This window comes from Nematolebias whitei, chromosome 13, assembly GCF_014905685.2.
Source record: "Nematolebias whitei isolate Nwh7 chromosome 13, NemWhi1, whole genome shotgun sequence".
In the NCBI taxonomy this organism is placed as follows: domain Eukaryota; kingdom Metazoa; phylum Chordata; class Actinopteri; order Cyprinodontiformes; family Rivulidae; genus Nematolebias; species Nematolebias whitei.
The window spans coordinates 3,490,302-3,510,411 of record NC_056510.1 but is presented as its reverse complement, the minus strand read 5'-3'; the positions used below and the strand labels follow the sequence as shown (position 1 = coordinate 3,510,411).

Here is a 20,110-nt window from a genome sequence, read left to right as displayed (position 1 = left end):
GTTGTTACATTGATTGTAACTGTTGTTACATTGATTATAACTGTTGTTACATTGATTATAACTGTTGTTACACAGACTATAATTGTTGTTACACTGACTAACTGTTGTTACATTGATTATAACTGTTGTTATATTTATTATAACTGTTGTTAAATTGATTATAACTGTTGTTACACTGACTAACTGTTGTTACACTGACTATAACTGTTGTTACATTGATTATAACTGTTGTTACATTGATTATAACTGTAGTTACATTGATTATAACTGTTGTTACATTGATTATAACTGTTGTTAGAGCAGAAAAACTTTGGACTGCAGCTGACTGGAGTGCACATGTGCCACTTCACATTTGGATCGTGTCACACCTCCGTGGGGGGGGTTCCTGTAATGAGGCTGTTGTCTGTACATGAACGAACGTTTCACGTCGTGTAAACGTGGCCTCAGACTGGCTGCCGTCTGTCAATCAAGAGACAAATTTCATAGATGATGATCGGATGACGTCTAGTTTTTAATGCCATGAGATCTACCCATGATACCTTGGAGATTGACGTATTGGGCACCCCTGGTTTAGAAGGTGCTGCTGCCAAACGAGCAGTGAGGATCATCAAAGGCTACATAAACCAAACTATTACAGGGACAGTGGGAACATTAGATACCGAGAAAAGAAAATGGCAGAGACAAGATATAAATAGGATAAAACTGTGTTTTTTGGCTGCTCAATCTTTTTCAATTTATTAAAAAAGTTTAATAAAGTTAAACAATAAGATGACTACCATAAAGACAAGGAGTTTATGAGAGAAGATACAGAGTTCTACATTAATAAGAGAAAGACTGTTAGATTTTACCTAAAAATAAATACTGTACAAAGACTGCAGTTCTGAAAAAGTGACTTTTGCACAGATGAAGAAAAGACGGAGCTGCAGCTGAACTAACAGAATAAAAAGGTTGGATAAACCCAAGTACGGCTCGTAATCTAAGGTTTTTTTAAAACATTTATTAACCCACAAAAGTTCAATTGAGATTAAACACCTCCTTTTCAAGGGATGCATGGCCACGATAGGCTGACTGAACAATGAACAGGAACAACGGTTCTGGGTTTAATTTATATTTTTATAACACACTTGATAACTTTATGGTGAATAGTGAAGGATAGAACATGTGAATGTATGTTAGGAAGGCTGCAAAAAATAAACAAGCCCCGCTCCACTCGCAGTTTATTTATATTCTTGGGGCTGGACAAAGCTAAAATATTTTCAGCCATTATAATCGGTTATTGGCAGTTGCCACCCCCTCCCAATATCGGTAAAGGCAGTAGCCCAAACTTTCATATCGGCCGGGCTCTATGAAGTGTCACTCAATTATCTTGAGTGGATACAAGTTATGCCACGGACAAGAGAAAGTTTACGGATGGAGACTAAACCAAAATACGTCTGCATTCGACAGATGTATAAAACATATTTATATGCACACACAAAGATTATTTTAAAACTCAACATAAAACTGTATATCAGGACTAAAATATCTGTCAAGTGACGAGAATTTTCCCAAACACTTGAATTAGAAAGTCATCTCGGTGGTGACGGTGCAGCCGTGGTTAAAAGTGTGTTGTCATTGTGCGAGCGGAGCTGACCCAGCTCGCTGTTTCACAACTAATGTTTGCACAACCAACACCTCCCACAACACTGTTCGCCTCTTAGTCTCAATGGTTCATCAGAAATTAATTAGAGAACAGACTGCTTACGTTTTAATGAAAGCTACGAGTCTAGAAAACAAAAGTCCTCTGAAGACGTAAAAATAAAGAAGTTATTTCAGGTTCCTACAAGACTTGTAGATGAAACTTCTGAAATCTAGAAAGAGCTTGTATGTTTTTAAGGGACTCCTAAATTCTTTATGTAGGAATATCTTTTAATCTTGCTACCATTTTCCTTAAAATATCTAAATCAGCAACTTATCTGCGTCTTCTAGAAAAGACTTTACTTGGAATGAACGCTGAGCCTTCAAGTGAGAGGTAAATCTAAAAATGCAACGCTGCCATTTAGAGGAAAACGTTGCCTCTTGACAGTTTTAACGATCAGGAAGAGACAACACGTTGCACCCATTAAAAAAAAAAACACGTTCAGAGTCTGGACCGGAGCCACAACGATATACTTGTATCAGCACGAGAACAATCAAGTCCTGGGTTCAGTCCCTGGTTTGGACCTGGGGTCTCTCTGGGAGGAGTTTGCATGTTCTCTCTGTGCATGCATGGGTTTTGTCCGTGTACTCCGGTTTCCTCCCACAGTCCAAACACATGCACGTTAGGCTCAGGCCTCCCTTGCACAAGAGATCACCGATCTCAATGGGATTTGCCTGGTTAAATAAAGATTCATAAATAAATCTAGCTGCATCTTATATTACAGATCTTATTGTTCCATATTTTCCTAACACAGCACTTCACTCTCAGACTGCAGGTTTACTTGCAGTTCCTAGAGTTTCCAAAAGCAGAATGGAAGATCTAGTTCTCAGGCTCCTCTCTTGTGGAACCAACTTCCAGTTTCTGTCCATGAGGCTGACACATTGTCCAGTTTGAAGACTTTCCTGTTTGATAAATCCTATAGTTAGGGTTGGCTTGGGTTTCCTGAGCTATCTCTTAGTTCTGCTGCTATAGGCTTAGACTGAGGGAGGACAAACTGACCTAATTTCATCAAAGGAATAGTTACAAAGAATACACATGAATAGTTTGTATTCGTAATTATTTCTATCTTAAAACGTTTTTTTTTTGTCTTTCCTCTTATAGAAAGTTCACCTGGACCATAGAAACCACACCTGGACCTTTGTACTTCCTGTCCTCTCAAACCAGCCGGTTGAAGCAGATGTTCGCTCGTCCTGAGCTGGTTCTGTTGGAGGGTTCTTCCTGTTAAAGGGAGTTTTTCCTTCCCACTGTCTCCATTGTGCTTGTTCAGGATGGGAGACTGATGAAATAAAGTTTCACCACAACCTGCTGCTTCCTTAAATAAAGAACTTTTACTAAATGGCTTTTTTATGTAAATGTTTCTGTTCAGAGCCCTGAGACGGCTTCTGTGACTTGGAGCTACAGAAATAAACTGAACTGAATTTAATGAACATGTCAACTAGAAATGTCCTTATCATGACTTGTATTTTGTACTTGATACTGATTCAAGTCATTTAAGGTTAAATATTGACGATACAGTCAGTGTTTTCCATGATGCCGTCTCGTGGAAACTTTTCTAATTAGTTTCCTTTAAAGTGCGTTAGCTTTACGAGTTAGCTCAGTTCTAATCTGATATTTGAGATCTGCTTGGGACTCTGTGGTGTTTTAATCAGCACATGGAGGGTGAACAAGAAATCAGTCATTGAAACTCAAACTGTGTCCTAAAAATCTTTACTGGTCTCTACAACATCTGCTGTTAGCAAAAATAAAAAAATACAGAACCTCCTCGTCTGCATGAAGATGCAACAGATGTCGTTTTCAGACCATTACCCAGGTGAGTTACAGGTATACGGTCAAATGTTTCCCTCAACAGTCAGACGCCATCAAGAGTTGTACGTCTCTGGATTTGAACTTCCGGGAGATTTACGGTCATAGAAATATGGGTCGAATGGAAATTTAGTTAAGAACACAACAAAGTCTCCTGTCTCAACATTACATGTGATTATCTTAAAATATCTCCAAACTATTGACATTTTTTTATTTTTGTCCTCACCTACTTGCAAAGTAGAAGAGGAAGTGATGTCACCAAAAGTGGTATTGGTCCAAAGTATCAGGATGTTTTTATGAGTACAAATACAAGTCCTTGAGGCTGGTATTGGAACAAAAACTACTACAGATACTTAAAGTAAATAAATACTAACAATCAAAAGTAAATGTTAGTAAGCAGAAACAGCTGGTCGCCTCATAGCTAAGCATCATTAAAACAATGGAGCAACAAAAAGTGAGCGTGCACGTTGTTTCTGTGTCCTTGGCTCACCTGCCTCCAGTGGTTCTCAAACACCATGAGACAGGTCTCTGGATCTGCAGTGCATGGACTGGAGGGGGCGGCACTCCGGCTGGACCGGCTCCCGGGACCCCGCGGGTTCAACCTGCTCAGCCAGCTCATACCGAAGCCAGAGGGAAGGAGGCGGGCGAGCGGTCTCACAAAGTCACACAGCAGAGACGGAAAAATCTAGAGCGAGAGAAGTTAGGAGAGAACTGAATAAAGACGAGGGACGGAGGAGGAGAGGAGGGACAGAGCGGGGAGGGTGAGTATCTAAACACCAGAGAGGAGGAGAAGACGGAGTTCGGCTGAACGGGCCGTCACTGCCAGTCAGTGTTGGACGAGGAGAAGCGTGGATTTAAGAACGGTGCGACCCTGCCCTCCCTGTGGACCCTGTCATCCAGTCTGAAGCCAACACCACTCCATAGTCAGACAGGACGGGCGCTGCGCTCTGTGGACACAAACACCACGTAAACATCAACATGTAAACAACAAAATAAAAACAACGTGTCATTCCTCAGTTTAAGAACTTAGTGAACCCAGTCTATCAGATAAAAACGGCTGTTTCAACAGATGACATGCACCGAATATGAAAAATGACAGAACTTTATCACAAAGACAGAAAATAAAAAACAAACAAGGATTAATCACTGTAATGTGATCATGTTGATGTGATCACATGATCTGTTCCGGACAAACCCATAAACATCCAACGTTCAGAACCCAGAAAGCCTCTGCCGCTTGTTGTACCGAGGAAACGTTCAGCTCTTTTGTGGGAAAACTACAGCAAAGTTCGTCTTCTGCTTACCGCTCAACTTCAAACCACTTTAAATGTCAACCACAAATTATTATTTTATCATCATCGCAACCTATTCACAGATTAAAAGTGACTTTCATCCCACAAAGTTCAATAAATATATTTGTTCCTATCCAACGATGTTCAGTCAGGTCATCTGGACAATTTCTCTTCTTCAAACCGAGGAGCCACAACAAAACGTCTCAGCCAAAAAATAAACTGACCAGAAGACCTGAATGAACATTGTTGGATTTTTACCTGGATTATTCATTCAACCTTTATTTACACAGGTTAATCCCATTGAGCCTCGAGGACTCGTTTACAAGAGAGACCTGATTTCAACAAAGAATCAACTTTACTGCTTCATCTTCTCCACCGGTTTTATGAACTTCTGCACATCTTCATCCATCTGATGAGATTCTTCCATTGCAGCAAAATGGCCCCACGAGCCATGGGAGTACAGGTAAGCAGGTTCCGATATTTCTGTTTGACCCCCAGTTTGGGTACATGAATCAGCTCGTTGGGGAAGCTGGCAAAGCCGGTGGGGTCATAGACTGGTATTTTCATGTGGGGCTGGTCCAGACCTTTGCCAAAGTTTTCCTTGTAGAACCTCATGGAGGAGATGATGCAACCAAAGGTCCAGTAAAACATCACATTAGTCAGCAGGTCATCCGGACAGAACGTCCTGGTGAGTCCTCCATCATCTAAGTTCCTGAAGTCATGGCTTGTCCATGTAGAGAACTTCTCCAGAATGTAGGCAGCTAGACCCACAGGAGAGTCATTCAGCCCCCGACCCACAGGGTCTGGTTTGGTGGCCTGGACGTGCAAGTAGCCAGTGTCTGATGGATCCCACCACCAGTTTCTCCATGCACGGATATAAATATATTATTGAGCATATTATTAAACACACACATATGTGCTTGAATAAAGGATGTTTTTGTAGGACCTGCTCTGTGAGTCCAGTTGAGGTTAAACATGACAGGATCTACAAAGTGAAACGTAAACATTAAAGTGGATTAGCAACATTTTTGTTATAATTTGTCCCCACGTGATTTGGACTAACAACGCATGATTTTCACTTGGGTCAGGACATGAGTTAAAAAACGTACACGTAATTCAGTTACTCACAAAATGAGTCCAAGTTTTGGCTGCCAAACACAAATACATTTTAAAAAGCTGGATAACATCGTCATTTCTCTCTTAATGATTAATCATCCCTTATTCTAATGCTGCTCACAGAAAAGTCTTTGACGTTAAAAAGCTTAGTGTTTAAATGGTTCGTGCAGATCAACTACGCCCAACTACTAGAGCTAAACAAAAATAAGATTATTAAACAGAAAGCTTCCCAGTATTTACCATAAATCCAGTTACTTTAAGTCCAAGTCAGTGAGAGTCGCTACGTTTCAATTCTCCAAACTCAACGTGTAGGTTCAGCTCGTAAAAGCTGAGAGGCACGCGGAAACTCAAAGTGTGATTGTCAGGTCACACACAGAATCATAAAAACACCCATAAAGAGAGTTCAAAGTTCATTTGACTAAAGCGAGGCGGCCTTTGTCAAGACAAGTCAAACAGCGATCAGGCTGAGCCGTTGGACCTTCTCCACCGTTACAACCTCAGACGGTCTAAAGGTCGGACGCTCCAGATAAACTGACCGCGGGGAAGAGTTCGTTTCCAGCGTCCCTACGATAAGCAAATTAACAACGCCTGTAAATGATCGTTACATTCTGCTCCCTTTTAACTTTATACATCCAACTTTATACATCCTACCAGCGTTAAAGGTGACAGAGGCATGAGGGTGAAACAAGAGTCTCAAAGTTTTCAACAGAACGGTTGTCGGGACGATTCCCTCGTCAAAAAGTGAGATCAGTTCATGCTTTAATAGACAGTAAAAATAAAAAAACAAAGCTCATTCTGACCTCACGCCGACAAATGTGGACACCTGAATACAAAATGTAGTTTCTGTAGCTGCAAACATGATAATCAGTTCAAAAAACAATCACACAAACAATAGAGCTTTTCTAAATAAAAGACAAAACAACTCTTACAGCATCATTTTCCTGCGAGTACATTTGAAATTTGAGCCAATACGGCAGCTAAACGTTGCATAAAAACCTATTTAGATAATAAAATATTACAATGAAACATTAATTAACCTGCACAGCTGCTGCGCTAGAGACAAAGGACAAACAGGGCGGCTTCTAACAAACACTTTATTGTATTTGTAGCTTTTATAAACAGCTGTAAAACTTTGGGAAGGACGGAGGAGAGCAACAATCCTAAGTTTGTTAAATGTGACAAAACAGCTGATTTAACTGTACACATGACAAATGTGTTCATCATAAACAGAAATACACACGTTTCTGTTTGACTTTGACCAACAGCTTAAATAAGTGTTTAAAAAACAAGTGTCAACAAATAAATACTACTAAAAGAAGAAGTAAGACTTGAGAGTTCAGATTATGAAATAGAGAGTTTGTTTTGTCTGAATGCTACAAACTTCACCCTCAGCCCTCACCAGTTCCTGCTGGAAACAGGTAATAATCAGGGACATGATTGATATATCGACACTTACAGGTGCCAGTATGTCCAACAGATCCATTAAATTGTTTAAAACTAATTAATAATTGCAACAAATGTCAGGGTTCACCCTGCAGCAGCTGTCAGGAGACAAATCAATGCTGTGAGATGAGACAAGCTAGTAGGACCTGGACGAAAATACCCAACTTCATTAAACAGAACCTAAATAATCCAGCTGGGAAACAGCTTAAATTAAAAAAGCTGCGAGTCAGAGCCACGTACCTTGTTTATCACCAGCGGTGTCTGGAAGGTGCAGATTTCCTCGGACAGCTAGCTAGTTGCTAACGCGTTAGCTGCTGATTTCCACAATGTCAGAGCAACAAACCCGATGACTGGCACGGACAGAACACGCACACAGCTGATGAGAGACGCCACACCGGCCCAGGGAAGACAACAAACGAGCCACTCCTTCTTTGGGCCAGCTGTGCATCCTGCTATCCGCAGATAAACATCCCAGTTGATGATTTCTCAAACACTCTCACCATTTCCCGCAGCCATCTTACTTTGACTCCGCCCACTCGGCTCGTGAGTCACAGCGCGGCTGCGGGAAGGCTCGACCTACGGAGACAAATTAGTGCCATAAGTAGTTACACGCGATCTTCATGCAAACGAGGCAACAAACAACAACAGATACTTCAATGTTTTATTTACACATTGACACACAGTGTGCGGATGGTATTATGATCGTAGAATTGATGTTTGGAAAAGAGAAATTTATCCTAATAAATATTCGATAAGTGAGCACCAGCCTTGACACTATACAATTATATCTTAGTTTGCTCTAATGTACGGAAGCCTGTTTGTGCCAAGGAAAATAAATAAAAAATTTAAATGGTATGTCGTAATAATAACTTTCAAAGTGAAAATGATGAGATAAAAAGTTATAATTATGGAATACAAAGTCATAATATAAAGTTTCTGTAAAGTGTCCGGAGACAACTTTGTTGTGATTTGGCGCTATATAAATAAAATGCATTGAATTTAACTGAATTAATTATGAGATACAAAATCTTAATTGAGACTTTGAAAGTCAAAATTATGACTATTAAGTTTTGTTTTTTGGTTGTTGTTTTTTTTTTTTTTTTTCCTGTATGTTGTTAGGAAATTGTTGGTCAAAGTTTATGGATGTTTTAGTTACTATGGCTGAGAATATTAACTCTGCCCATGAGCCATATGTTTGAGTTATTATGGAAAGCTGGATGAGGAGCTGAGTGAGGCTGCAGCATGCAGCTGTCACTTCACCCTGTTATTTCACCCTGTTTTACAGCACCCTGATTTATTGTTTGTACACTTATTTTAACTGCATTTTTTACTGTATTTTATTATAATTGTTTACTGTCCTTTATATGTTCTGTCTGGAACAGGTCCCTCTTGTAAATGAGTCCTCGTCGCTCAATGAGGCTAGCCTGTATAAATAAAGGTGGAATGAACGAAAAACTTCAAGGATGCCTTCGAGTCTGTGAGCTTGGCTGAACTGATAAGAGTATAAAAACAAGCTGCACACACGGCGTGTGGCAGATTCTCGTGACTGGTATTCATGCACTTCCTGTATATCTGTGTGTACTTCCTGTATATCTGTGTAACTTGTCCTGAAAATCTGACCTTTCGAGTAAAAAAAAAAAAAAAAAAACCATGCTGAAAAGGCAGTTTGCCCTTGTCATAACACAAATATGTTTATGAACAACATTTTAATTCCATGTATTAAATCGTTTCCTTTTGACCCAGTTAGGACTCTAGAAGCACTCAAATGTTATTTTACAGTTCTTGTTTAAAAGGGTCCATCATTCTGAGTGTTTATGGGCTGATACATGTGGTTTTGACTGCACTGGAGGTAATGACCTCGTTGGTTTTCATGGGGAGGGAAGAATTCCCAGAGCATTTACCGACATCTGTTGTTGTTTCCTTCCATGGAGACCAGCAGCACCAGGCAGTGCTCAAGCAGACCTGCTTTGGTATTGGGTCAGTCGAGTGTTTGTGCCTGAGCTGCGGAGAACACATGTTTCAAAGGAAAAAACACGCTTATTTTAACCTAAAACACCGGAGGATGGATGAAGCAGGCAACAGTGTCAGGAGAAACCAGTGGCAACGGCTGCTCAGGTGGCCTCAGGGGCAGAACGTGAACGAAGAAAAGGATGGTGCCAAAGATGACGAGGAACAAAACAACCGTGTGAAGCTGAAGCAGAAGTTCAAGTGAGTACTGAGCTGGACGTTACAGCTGATGGAGAACTTGGTGGTCAGGCCCGCGGGCCTGTAGTTCTGAAGCTCTGGGATTGAGCCAGAGTTTTATCAGGAAGGGCATCCGGCGTCAAACAACTTTGCTCGCTGTGACAGTCCCTGCAGAAAATAAAACTAAACATTTTTATTTTGACACCCAAAAGTAGCACAATAAGGAAGCTGCGTCATTGTTTATGGGTTTATTCACTTTTCATCAATTCTGATTAGATGAAAAAATTAAAAGTATGACGAAAAACTAGTCTAAACAAACAATTGTGTTTTTTTAATTAACATACATTTGCTTGTATTTGAAAATATTGATAAGACCTTGTACTGGATAATAAGAAGAAACTGTATTATAAACCAACTCCATTGCAAATATAAAGGTGTAGTATTTCTTAAAGGACCGAGTACTTCAGTTTGTTTACTTGCCAAGACAAAGAATCGATGCAGAGTAGTTCATGAGTTGGTACTTTAACATTACACAATGATTTTAAAATCACATTTACTTAATTAAAACCTCAGCAAACAGTCTGCTGCCCTAGCATCGTCTGTTTTTTCTTAAAATATGTCTAAACAAGAACATTTTTAAAAATATATTTGTCCTTGGTAACTTGCAAAGTGGAAGAAGAAATAACACCCTCAAACAAAGTGGTTTAAATTTAAAGTATTGCTGTTTCTATGAGTAAATATTTTGTGCAATGTGCAGCAGTCAGAGGATTATTGAGGATCATGCTCAGCTACTACCACTCCCAGTTTTATCTTACAAGACGTAAAACTGACTGTCAGTCATTTTTGTGTTTTCTAAGATCAGTTGGCCGTGGCAGCCATCTTGAATTAGGTTGACTCCGTAAGATAATCAGTTGTAGATGTCCACCCATTGATTACTGTCTGCAAGTTTCATTCAAACCAGACTGAGAGACAGACAGAAAAAAGACAGACAGAGAGACAGACAGACAGACAGACAAATAGACAAACAGAGAGAGAGAGACAAATAGACCGCGATACAGACAACCAGACAGACAGACAGAGAAACAGACAGATAAACAGAGACACAGACAGAGATACAGACAGATAGACAGACAGATAAACAGAGAGAGAGACAGACAGATAGACAGACAGATAAACAGAGAGACAGACAGGGATACAGACAGATAGACAGACAGATAAACAGAGAGACAGACAGACAAATAGACAAACTGAGAGAGAGAGACAAATAGACCGCGATACAGACAACCAGAGACAGACAGAGAAACAGACAGATAAACAGAGACACAGACAGAGACACAGACAGATAGACAGACAGATAAACAGAGAGAGACAGAGAGACAGACAGATAAACAGAGAGACAGACAGAGATACAGACAGATAAACAGAGAGACAGACAGATAGACAGACAGATAAACAGAGAGACAGACAGATAGACAGACAGATAAACAGAGAGAGAGAGACAGAGAGACAGACAGATAAACAGAGAGACAGACAGAGATACAGACAGATAAACAGAGAGACAGACAGATATACAGACAGATAAACAGAGAGACAGACAGATAGACAGACAGATAAACAGAGAGACAGACAGATAGACAGACAGAGATACAGACAGATGGACAGACAGACAGAGGGACAGACAAAGAGACAGACGGAGAGACAAACAGAGAGGCAGACAGATGGACAAAGAGACAGACAGAGAGACAGACAGAGAGACAGACAGATAGACAAAGATACAGACAAACAGAGAGACAGACAGACAGACAGATGGACAGACAGATAAACAGAGGGACAGACAAAGAGACAGACAGAGAGACAAACAGAGAGACAGATAGACAGAGATACAGACAAACAGAGAGACAGACAGAGAAACAGACACAAAGAGACAGGCAGATAGACATACAGTGAGACAGACAGAGAGACAGACTGATAGAGACAGACATAAAGAGACAGAGAGACAGACAAAGCTACTGGCAAATTCAAGCAAGTTTAAAAGTTTAAAACTTCACCTTCTAGTTTTGTTTCATTGAGACAAATCTGTGAATGGGAAACCAAACCACGTGAAGTGCAGACCAAGGTTCAGTCTTTATTTATTTTATTCACCATGTTCTGGATGACAGAGTACACCAGCACACAGACAATGGCAACATTTTGAAAAAGTTGGTGCGTCCTCTCACCACAACAAATTGTAGCTCAGTAACTTTAAAACTAACCGTGTTAAGAAATAAAACTAAGAATGTGAAGAAAACCATCATTTGTGTTGTTGTTTGTTTCCCTCAGCTGGAAAGAGTGGGTGGTGGATCCAGCAGAACATTTTTATTATATCTGGTTGCAGGTGATGATAGTGCCCATTGTTTACAACTGGGTCATCATCATTTTAAGGTAAAGAACTGCACTGTGATGACTGCGAGACAGTTTCACCTAACACACTGATAAAGAGAGACAATCAGACGTCCTCTGACGTCACTGTTGGATTTATGTCATCAGGACGTGTCTCACTGCGATCGCCTTGAACTACTCAGCCGTGTGGCTCACGCTGGACTACCTGTCTGACCTCATGTATGCCGTTGACATGCTCATCACGCTCCATACAGGTAAACACACCTTCATGTCACAGCTCAGGTGCTCCATGATAGTCAGCAGTGTGGCTGGAGATTAAGACTAAAGCAACAGTTTTCAGGAAACAACATTTTTCTTTTATAGGAATGGATTTCTAAATGTCAAACGCTTTGATAATTAAAGATCTAGAAAGAATGCACGCTGCCCTTCTACGCCAGAGACTCCAATTAAGATCCTCTTATACTGGGAAGCAAGTTAAAGGAACATGTAGCACAGGTTGAACAACTGGGAGATGAAGTTAGAGAGGCCAGACTGAGACGGTTTGGACATGTCCAGAGGAGGGACAGTGGTTTGGACATGTCCAGAGGAGGGACAGTGGGTATATTGGTAGAAGGATGTTAGAAATGCAGCTGCAGGAAAAAGACAAAGATGAGACATATGGATGCAGTTAGAGAGGACATGGAGGTAGTTGGAGTGAGGACAGAGGACACAGAGGACAGAGTGAGATGGAGGAGGACTCGCTGAAGAGGGAACAACCAAAAGAAAAAGAACATTGAAAAGAAGGTGACGTGCAATCACATGCAATGTTGACGCTGACAGTCTGTGATGGCAACGACTCAAAATTGAGCTCAGTTCCTGTCAAACAACAGACCTGTAGCCATTTTTGTGCTTTTTCAAGAAAACTGTCTTGAGCTGGATTTACTTCATAAATTAATTAGTTAAATATGTATATCTAATAAACACACATACCTTATACAAAGGCAAAAACATTATTGCCCGCCTTCTGTGAGTAATAATCTGTCATGACTGTGGGAAGTAACGTCCTTCGTGAGAACTAGGGAATGTTTTCCATTGTCTGTGACGTAAATTATTCCCTGCTGGTGGAGAAAAGCAGAACCATTTACTGAATTTATGGACCATGAATACCAACCAGTCAAAGCTGTGCACCATATCACTCCGTGGCAGGAGCAACCCAAAGTCTGTTCTGTCCTCTTGTAAGACGTCGTGTGTCTGCTGGAGAACAGCAACGACGTGCTTTTCCAGACATGATGCAACAAGATTGTTTGCTGTTGACTCAGTGAATGAATAAAATGCTTGTTTTAAAAAGGCTGAGTTATAGAACGTTTTAAATATTAAATATACAAAAACCAAGTAGCAACACGAGCTAAGACATGTTTTTAGTAACTGCACTAAATAATGCTGATTTCAAAACTTAACAGAACTAAATGGGAGGAAAAACTTTTCAAAACCTTAAAAATGAGCGCTCAAACAAACAAATCAAAGTTGTGAAATAAAAAGAAATAAAAGGACGAGCACTCCTCGTCCGCCACTTTTCATGACATAGTTTTAAACTAAGACCGTCTCATGATGAATACGTCATACAGCACATTATACACCGTCAACAAATTATTATACAGCAATAATCTATAGCAATGGCCCAGGCAATAGAGACTTATAACCTTTAACCTTGGTTTGTGACCTTGACTTTAGATCTGGAGGGATGAAAAATATATTTGACACGCTGCTAGTGGTGGTACAAATATGTAACAAGTTTCCATAAATTGTCTTGAGCAGATCAAAACTTGTGGCCCAAACAAGAAAATATGTTGTACAAGATTTGACCTTGAATTGTGACCTTGGAGCTGTGGTGATGAAAAGTGTACGCGATACTCATGCACATGTGTATGAAGCGTCATTAAAATATCTTGAGCAGATAAGAAGTTGTGTGCGGTACAAGAGAAAGTTTACAGACGACACATGCACACCCGACGGATTTATAAACATGGCAGAGCTGAAGTCATTTAAGTTCTGCCTTTTGTTTCCTTTTTCCTCTTCACAGGTTTCTTGGAGCAAGGGATCCTGATCAAGAACCTGACCAGGCTGAGGAAGCGCTACTTGCGCTCCAAACATTTCCTTTGGGACCTGGCGTCCCTGCTGCCCACTGACTTCCTCTACTTTGCTGTTGGCATTGAAACTCCCATGGTGAGGATTAACCGCCTTCTGCGTATCCCAAGGCTCAGTGAGGCCTTGGACCGCATGGAGACAAGAACCTCCTACCCCAGTACTTTCCGCATCACAAAGCTCATGATCTACATCTTTGTGCTGATCCACTGGAACGCCTGTCTCTACTTTGCACTGTCCAGCTACCTTGGCTTTGGGAGCGACCCTTGGGTCTACCCAAACATCTCCGACCCAACGTTCGCCTCCATGCGGCGTCAGTACTTTTACTGCTTCTGGTTCTCTGCCCAGATATTCACCACAGTAGGAGACACCCCTCTCCCAAACAGGGAGGAGGAGTACTTATTTATGATTGCGGACTTGCTCATTGCTGTGCTGGTGTTTGCGTCAATTGTTGGTAATGTTGGTAATGTCATCACAAGCCTGAGGGACCGGGATAACGTCTTCTTTCCTAACCACGAGCTGGTAAGAACTGTCAAAAAGAAACAAAGACACGTTCACAATCCTGCTTTGACTAATTTTCATAGTAAAACAAAGTTCTTCTACTTCAGGTGAAAGCATACCTGCGAAGTCACCACGTAAGCAAGGAGCTTCGGCAGCGGATTGATAACTGGTACCAGCATCTTCACATCAACAAGAAGATCATGAGAGAGATAGAAATCCTGCAGAAGCTGCCTTTACACATGAGGACAGAGATAGCTGTCAGCGTCCACCTTCCCACGCTCTCCAAAGTTACCATCTTCCAGAGTTGCGAGAAGAGTCTTCTGGAGGAGCTGGTTCTCAAACTCACACCTCAGGTCGGGGAGGGGGGGGGGGGGGGACACAGCTAAATTATTTTCCCACATTTAGGTAAATTTTCTTAGGCAACGACCTGAAGGGTTGAGAGGGAGTTTTTGCCTCAGGTGGAGGACTTTAATCATCCGCGCTTCTTGTTCACATGTGATGGTAGGATGAAGTGGGAGATGGAGCGACGGATTGGGGCGTCGTCCTCAGTAATGAGGGCGTTGATTTGGTCAGTCATGGTGAAGAAAGAGCTGAATCAAAAGGCAAAGCTCTCCATTTACCGGTCTGCCTACGTTGGGTCATGACCAAAAGAACAAGATCCTGGACAAAATGAGCTTTCTTTGTAGGGTGGGAGGTTCAGCCTTAAGTTGAGGAGCTCCATCATACAGGGGAGAACTCAAATTAGAGCAGTTGTTCCCCCACATCAACAGGAGTCAGTTGAGGTGGTTCAGGCATCTGGTTAGGATGCCTCCTGGATGCCTCCCTTTAGAGGTATTCTGGGCCCAGAACTCACTGGTGGGACTGTATCTTCTCTGGCATGTGAACACCTCGGAGTCACCCAGGAGGAGTTAAAAAGTGTTGCTGGGGAGAGGGAGGTCTGGGTTTCTCTCCAGGACATGTGTCCTCCTCAACCCGACTTCAGAAAAGCGGTAGACGATGGAGAGAAATGCAAAGACAGGCTTTTCTAGCGTATGTGGTAATTCATTTTAAATGTTGCAACATACAACAAAGTTCATGCTCAATCATCCAGGTACAAAATCCAATAATGCTCAGTCAGGTCATCTGGACAGTTTATGTTTTCTAGAGACGTTTCACCCTCTATCCAGAGGGCTTCATCAGTCTGAGGAGCTCCAAGTAAACTGTTTTCCCACAAAGCAGTAAACTCCTTAAGTGGACCAACCATTTGGAGTTTCCTGCTTTGTGGGGAAACAGTTTACTTGGAGCACCTCAGACTGATGAAGCCCTCTGGATAGAGGGTGAACGTCTCTAGAAAATATAAACTGTCCAGATGATCTGACTGAGCATTATTGGGTTGCAACATACACATGCACATTTATTACTGGGGAAATGAAATCAAGTTTACAGAATTTTTTTATATATTTATTTTCCATAAACCTGTTTATAATCATTTTATTCATATGACTTTACAGTAAAAGAAGAAAGACAGTTCTTCACAGATAAATTAATGGTTACAATGTAATTTACATTTTCATTATATTTTGGACCGTGATCATTTCTGCATCCACAGCCGGTAATTTACTGAACAAACTTCAACGTTTTTTTTTTTTCTTACAGTGAACAAGATATGGTCATTCATTTAGGGCAGCACAGCTTTTCTAGCATTTACTGCAAACCATTCTAGATGATGATGAAGCGTTATATTAATTATTTCAAGGATTATCTCATGACTTTGGTACACAACCATTACATCATATCATTAATTTATCCAAAGAACATTTCAACTCATGGATTTAAACACGTCACGACTCGTAAATAAGAATTCTCCCTTCTGATTGGTGAATTATCGGTCACTTTATCTGGCTCTTGTCTAATCAAACACACTCGGGTCACTGCAGGGCTGCAGCTTTTAAAGCATTTGTGATAATTCCCACAACTTGATCAGGGTTTCCTTCTGCTTGTTGTTGCAGAGAAAAAGTTTTCAACCCAACAGGCCTAAAGAACAACGTGGTTTCCTTAGGAGGAGCTTTCTAAATTTTATTAAAGACCACTGCTCTATTTAATGATCAGAACCTAAATATAAGTATATACAGAATATCATATGTATTTAGTATATACCAGTACGTATACCGTATATATAAGAGGCAACACATTGTATTGAATGCATTAGCCACAGCACACCTGCTCCTCTCAGGTGCATCATTCAGAGACCGCTTCACATCACCTTCTTTTCTTGTACGTTTGGAGTCAAAGCTGCTGCTCGATGGTGGAGGCTTGTCTCACCTTTGATGCTGCAGGTGTTCAGCCCAGGAGAGTACGTCTGCAGGAAGGGAGACGTGGGCCATGAAATGTACATCATCAAAGAGGGGAAACTTGCAGTTGTAGCAGACGATGGGATCACAGAATTTGCTGTTCTGAGCTCGGGGAATTTCTTTGGGGAAATAAGTATCCTCAACATCAAAGGTAAGGTTTGTGCTTCTTGCATGTGTTAGCTTTGATGTTTCAGCTCAGACCGATTCTGCTGAGTGCTTTTAATTTATTGAAAGAAAAAAAACCTGAATTAAAACTTGAGGTACAATCTTTGATGAAGTTGTTGAAAATTATGTTTTTTTGTTCTTTTATCTAGTTGTTTCATTAAAAAATCCAATTTGGTTATAATATATGGACTTGTACTAAATACTCCAGAATAATGCCGTGACATTACGTCGCTGGTTAATTGTCATTATCTGCATCGTTTTTATGTCTATATTCTGATTTACTTCCTTTTGTATTTTGTGTGTTACCTGTTGTTCTGTCCGTACAGCACTTTGGTTGGCCTTGTCGCAGTTTTAAGTGCTCTATAAATAAAATGGTATGGTGGGTGAATTTACAGACTTTGAAACTGAAAAGTGATGCATTCACACACCTGCTGGACATCCCTGAGCACCTCCGGAGAGTCCAGCCTTTTTCCAGCAGTTGGGTTCCAGAGCCCAGTCTGTGTTTGGGGAGGGGGGGGGCTCAAGCTCCCCTAAATTTTAACAGAGCACCCCTGAAAAATAAAGAAACCATCATTAGGATTGTATAAAGAAACTCAGTTCTCAAACTTTAGATCCACCAAAATATTGAATAAATTTGGGATAGGAATGAAATAAATGATGACACTCTTAAACAGGCGGGTAAAGTTTTTGATTTTTTTGCACGAGTCAGATCCTCAATGTCACCTGTCAATCAATCCAGTAGGCTCGTCAGCAACAGACCAATCGGTGACCTCAATTTGTCCCAAAGGTAAACGCCCCTTAACTGCTGGAGCTCCACCCCCTTTTCCTCCAACAACATTGTTGAGGTATTGCCTTAAAAACACTTTGCAGTCAGAGGTTAATAGTTAAATTAAAGGTTAATGCTTAAAGCTAGCTGTGCTTTGGAAATGGTAAACGTCTTGCCCAGGGGCACTTCAACATGTGACTGCTGGTGGAATCGAGCACCCAGCTCTCCCAGTGGAGCTGCCCATTTGTATTGTAGCTTTTGTATCTATGTTGTAACTTCTGGTTGCGTAAGTTTAGTCTTTATTTGCTGTGATCCTTTAAAAGTCCTGTCTGGAACTGAGCTCCTCGTTTACGGTCGTACCGCCCTGATCTCGTCTGATCCCAGAGTCTGGCCTGGTTAGTACTTGGATGGGAGACCGCTTGGGAATACCAGGTCCCCTAAGCTTTTGCTGCACAAACCGCACCATGGGGTGCGTTATTCAAGCCAAGAGCCATTGTCAGTACTGGGGGCTGAGCACCTTTAAAGGTCAAATCCTATAATTGCTACGGATGGAGAGGTGAGCCCGACTATATTAAGATGGTGCTGCTCAACCTCACACACAAGCTCCGGCTCCTTACCCGCTGCCAGTGAGGTGGCATTCCAAGTTCCTAGAACCAAACATCAACATGGCAGGGCCCTCACTCACCTGATGCCTGGCTTGCTTTGCACCCATCCTTGACGGTCCTCCCTGCAGATGGTGAGCCCACATGGTGGTGGCTTCCTGTCGTTTCTTCGGGCTTGGCCCGGCCGAGCCCCAGGAGCCAAGGCTCGACCACCAGGCGCTTGCTGGCGAGCACCGGTTTCCCTCTTCCAAATGAGGTATCCTGATGCCTCTGTTGTTGATCGATCAAGGTTTTTGAATTGTCTTTGACTTTTGAAGGCCAACGTGACAATAATAATAACGTTGGATTCCAATTACAAGTCAGTGCTTTGGCTAATAACTGGCCAGAATTGATCAGAATGGTGTACTCGGTAGTTTTGCTGTCTGAAAAGGAAAAGTTCTCTCATGTGTTTTCTTTATAAAGTACTTCACTTAATGTGTTCTCTTTCTTGGTTGTGTCTCGTGCTGTCCTTACGTTGCTGTAAAATGTTTCATTTTAATACTAAAGAAGTAACAACACAACACGTAGGTGACATTAACTTGCAGGTTAATACTGGAAGAAAACAAGTACATGCCCAACCTTAATCAATCTTCAGCCACACAAATCATTTAAAGAAGCTATACATTTAAGAAATATAAAAACTAGAAGGCATAGTTTCTTCAAATGAAAGAGGTGATCAGTTTACACATATATGAGGTGGTGGCCATCTTGGATATTTTTCTTACACCTATGCAGCCGAACAGCAAAGGACTCAGGAGGTTTTGGACCCCCCAGGATGCAGACAAACATGGGGCTCTAGACAAAGCTCATTTATTAACTATTAAAGTAAAAGGATCATGTGGCAGCAATCACTACCAAGGCTCAGAAAGGATTCACTAAACATCAAGGATTCAGTGCTGATGTATGTTTTAATAATGAGCCCCATTTTCCACCCTCCAGGTAACAAGTCAGGCAATCGGCGCACTGCCAACATCAGGAGCATCGGCCACTCGGACCTGTTCAGCCTGTCCAAAGAAGACCTGACAGACGTGCTGTCCGAGTTCCCTGCAGCCAAACGGCACCTGGAGGAGAAAGGCCGGCAGATCCTCGTCAAGATGGGCATGCTGGAGAATAGCACAGAGGGGGTGGAGGTGGAGGCCGAGAAGGTGGAAGCCAAGGTTAAACGGATGGAGGGCAACGTGGAAACCCTGCAGACCAAACTGGCTCGACTCATGGTGGAGTTGGAGTCCAGCAACCACAAGATGCAGACCAGGGTGGAGCAGCTGGAGAAGCAGGCTGCAGAGTTGGACCCTCGGCCACCAGATGATGGACAAGGAGAAGGGGATCAGGGAAGACATGAAGGTGTGGGAGGAGAGGCCCAATGGGAACGAGAGGAGGCAGAGGGGGAGGAGGAGGATTTAAATGTAAAGCCGAGACGGCAGGGACAAACTGACGATGACGTGACCAAGGAAGGGGATGGAGAGAGCACCAAAATTACAAAAGATGAGACTGAAAGGGAGGGAGACGGTCTGAGAGAGAAAAAAGAAGAAGAGGAGGAGAGAGTCAGAGCCAGAGGAGACGACAGACCCAGGAAAGGTGACGGAGCTGAGACTGAACCTGGACATGGAGAAGAAGAGAACTGTGACGAGACAGAATCTGACAAGAGGGTGGAAAAGGCAGACGACCAAGATGAAAAAGACAGAAAAGAGTGA

At 41.7% G+C, this 20,110-nt stretch overlaps 2 protein-coding genes across 2 annotated transcripts in view; one reads left to right on the top strand and one right to left on the bottom strand.

Annotated features, from left to right (window-relative positions):
• The window catches only part of fhip1b (FHF complex subunit HOOK interacting protein 1B), a gene marked incomplete in the record, with an annotated part of 18,025 nt that extends 13,870 nt beyond the window's left edge, over positions 1-4,155 (bottom strand). The window contains 1 exon segment of the mRNA XM_037686232.1: positions 3,972-4,155. Within this exon segment, the coding sequence (XP_037542160.1) occupies positions 3,972-4,100 (129 nt within the window).
• Positions 4,156-9,330: 5,175 nt separating this feature from the next.
• Positions 9,331-20,110, top strand: cnga4 (cyclic nucleotide gated channel subunit alpha 4). The gene is made up of 7 exons (XM_037687152.1): positions 9,331-9,540; positions 11,836-11,937; positions 12,043-12,149; positions 13,955-14,538; positions 14,625-14,870; positions 16,833-16,998; positions 19,359-20,110. The coding sequence occupies exons 1-7, from the start codon at positions 9,347-9,349 to the stop codon at positions 20,108-20,110; spliced, it is 2,151 nt and encodes a 716-aa protein (XP_037543080.1). The 5' UTR covers positions 9,331-9,346.

Excerpts from the sequence above, each read along its gene's own strand:
- cnga4 (XM_037687152.1), top strand. The coding sequence starts at position 9,347 with ATGTTTCAAAGGAAAAAACACGCTTATTTTAACCTAAAACACCGGAGG. Across the intron at positions 11,938-12,042 it reads TGGGTCATCATCATTTTAAG|GACGTGTCTCACTGCGATCG; the intron begins GTAAAGAACTGC and ends TTATGTCATCAG. Across the intron at positions 14,871-16,832 it reads TTCTCAAACTCACACCTCAG|GTGTTCAGCCCAGGAGAGTA; the intron begins GTCGGGGAGGGG and ends TTGATGCTGCAG.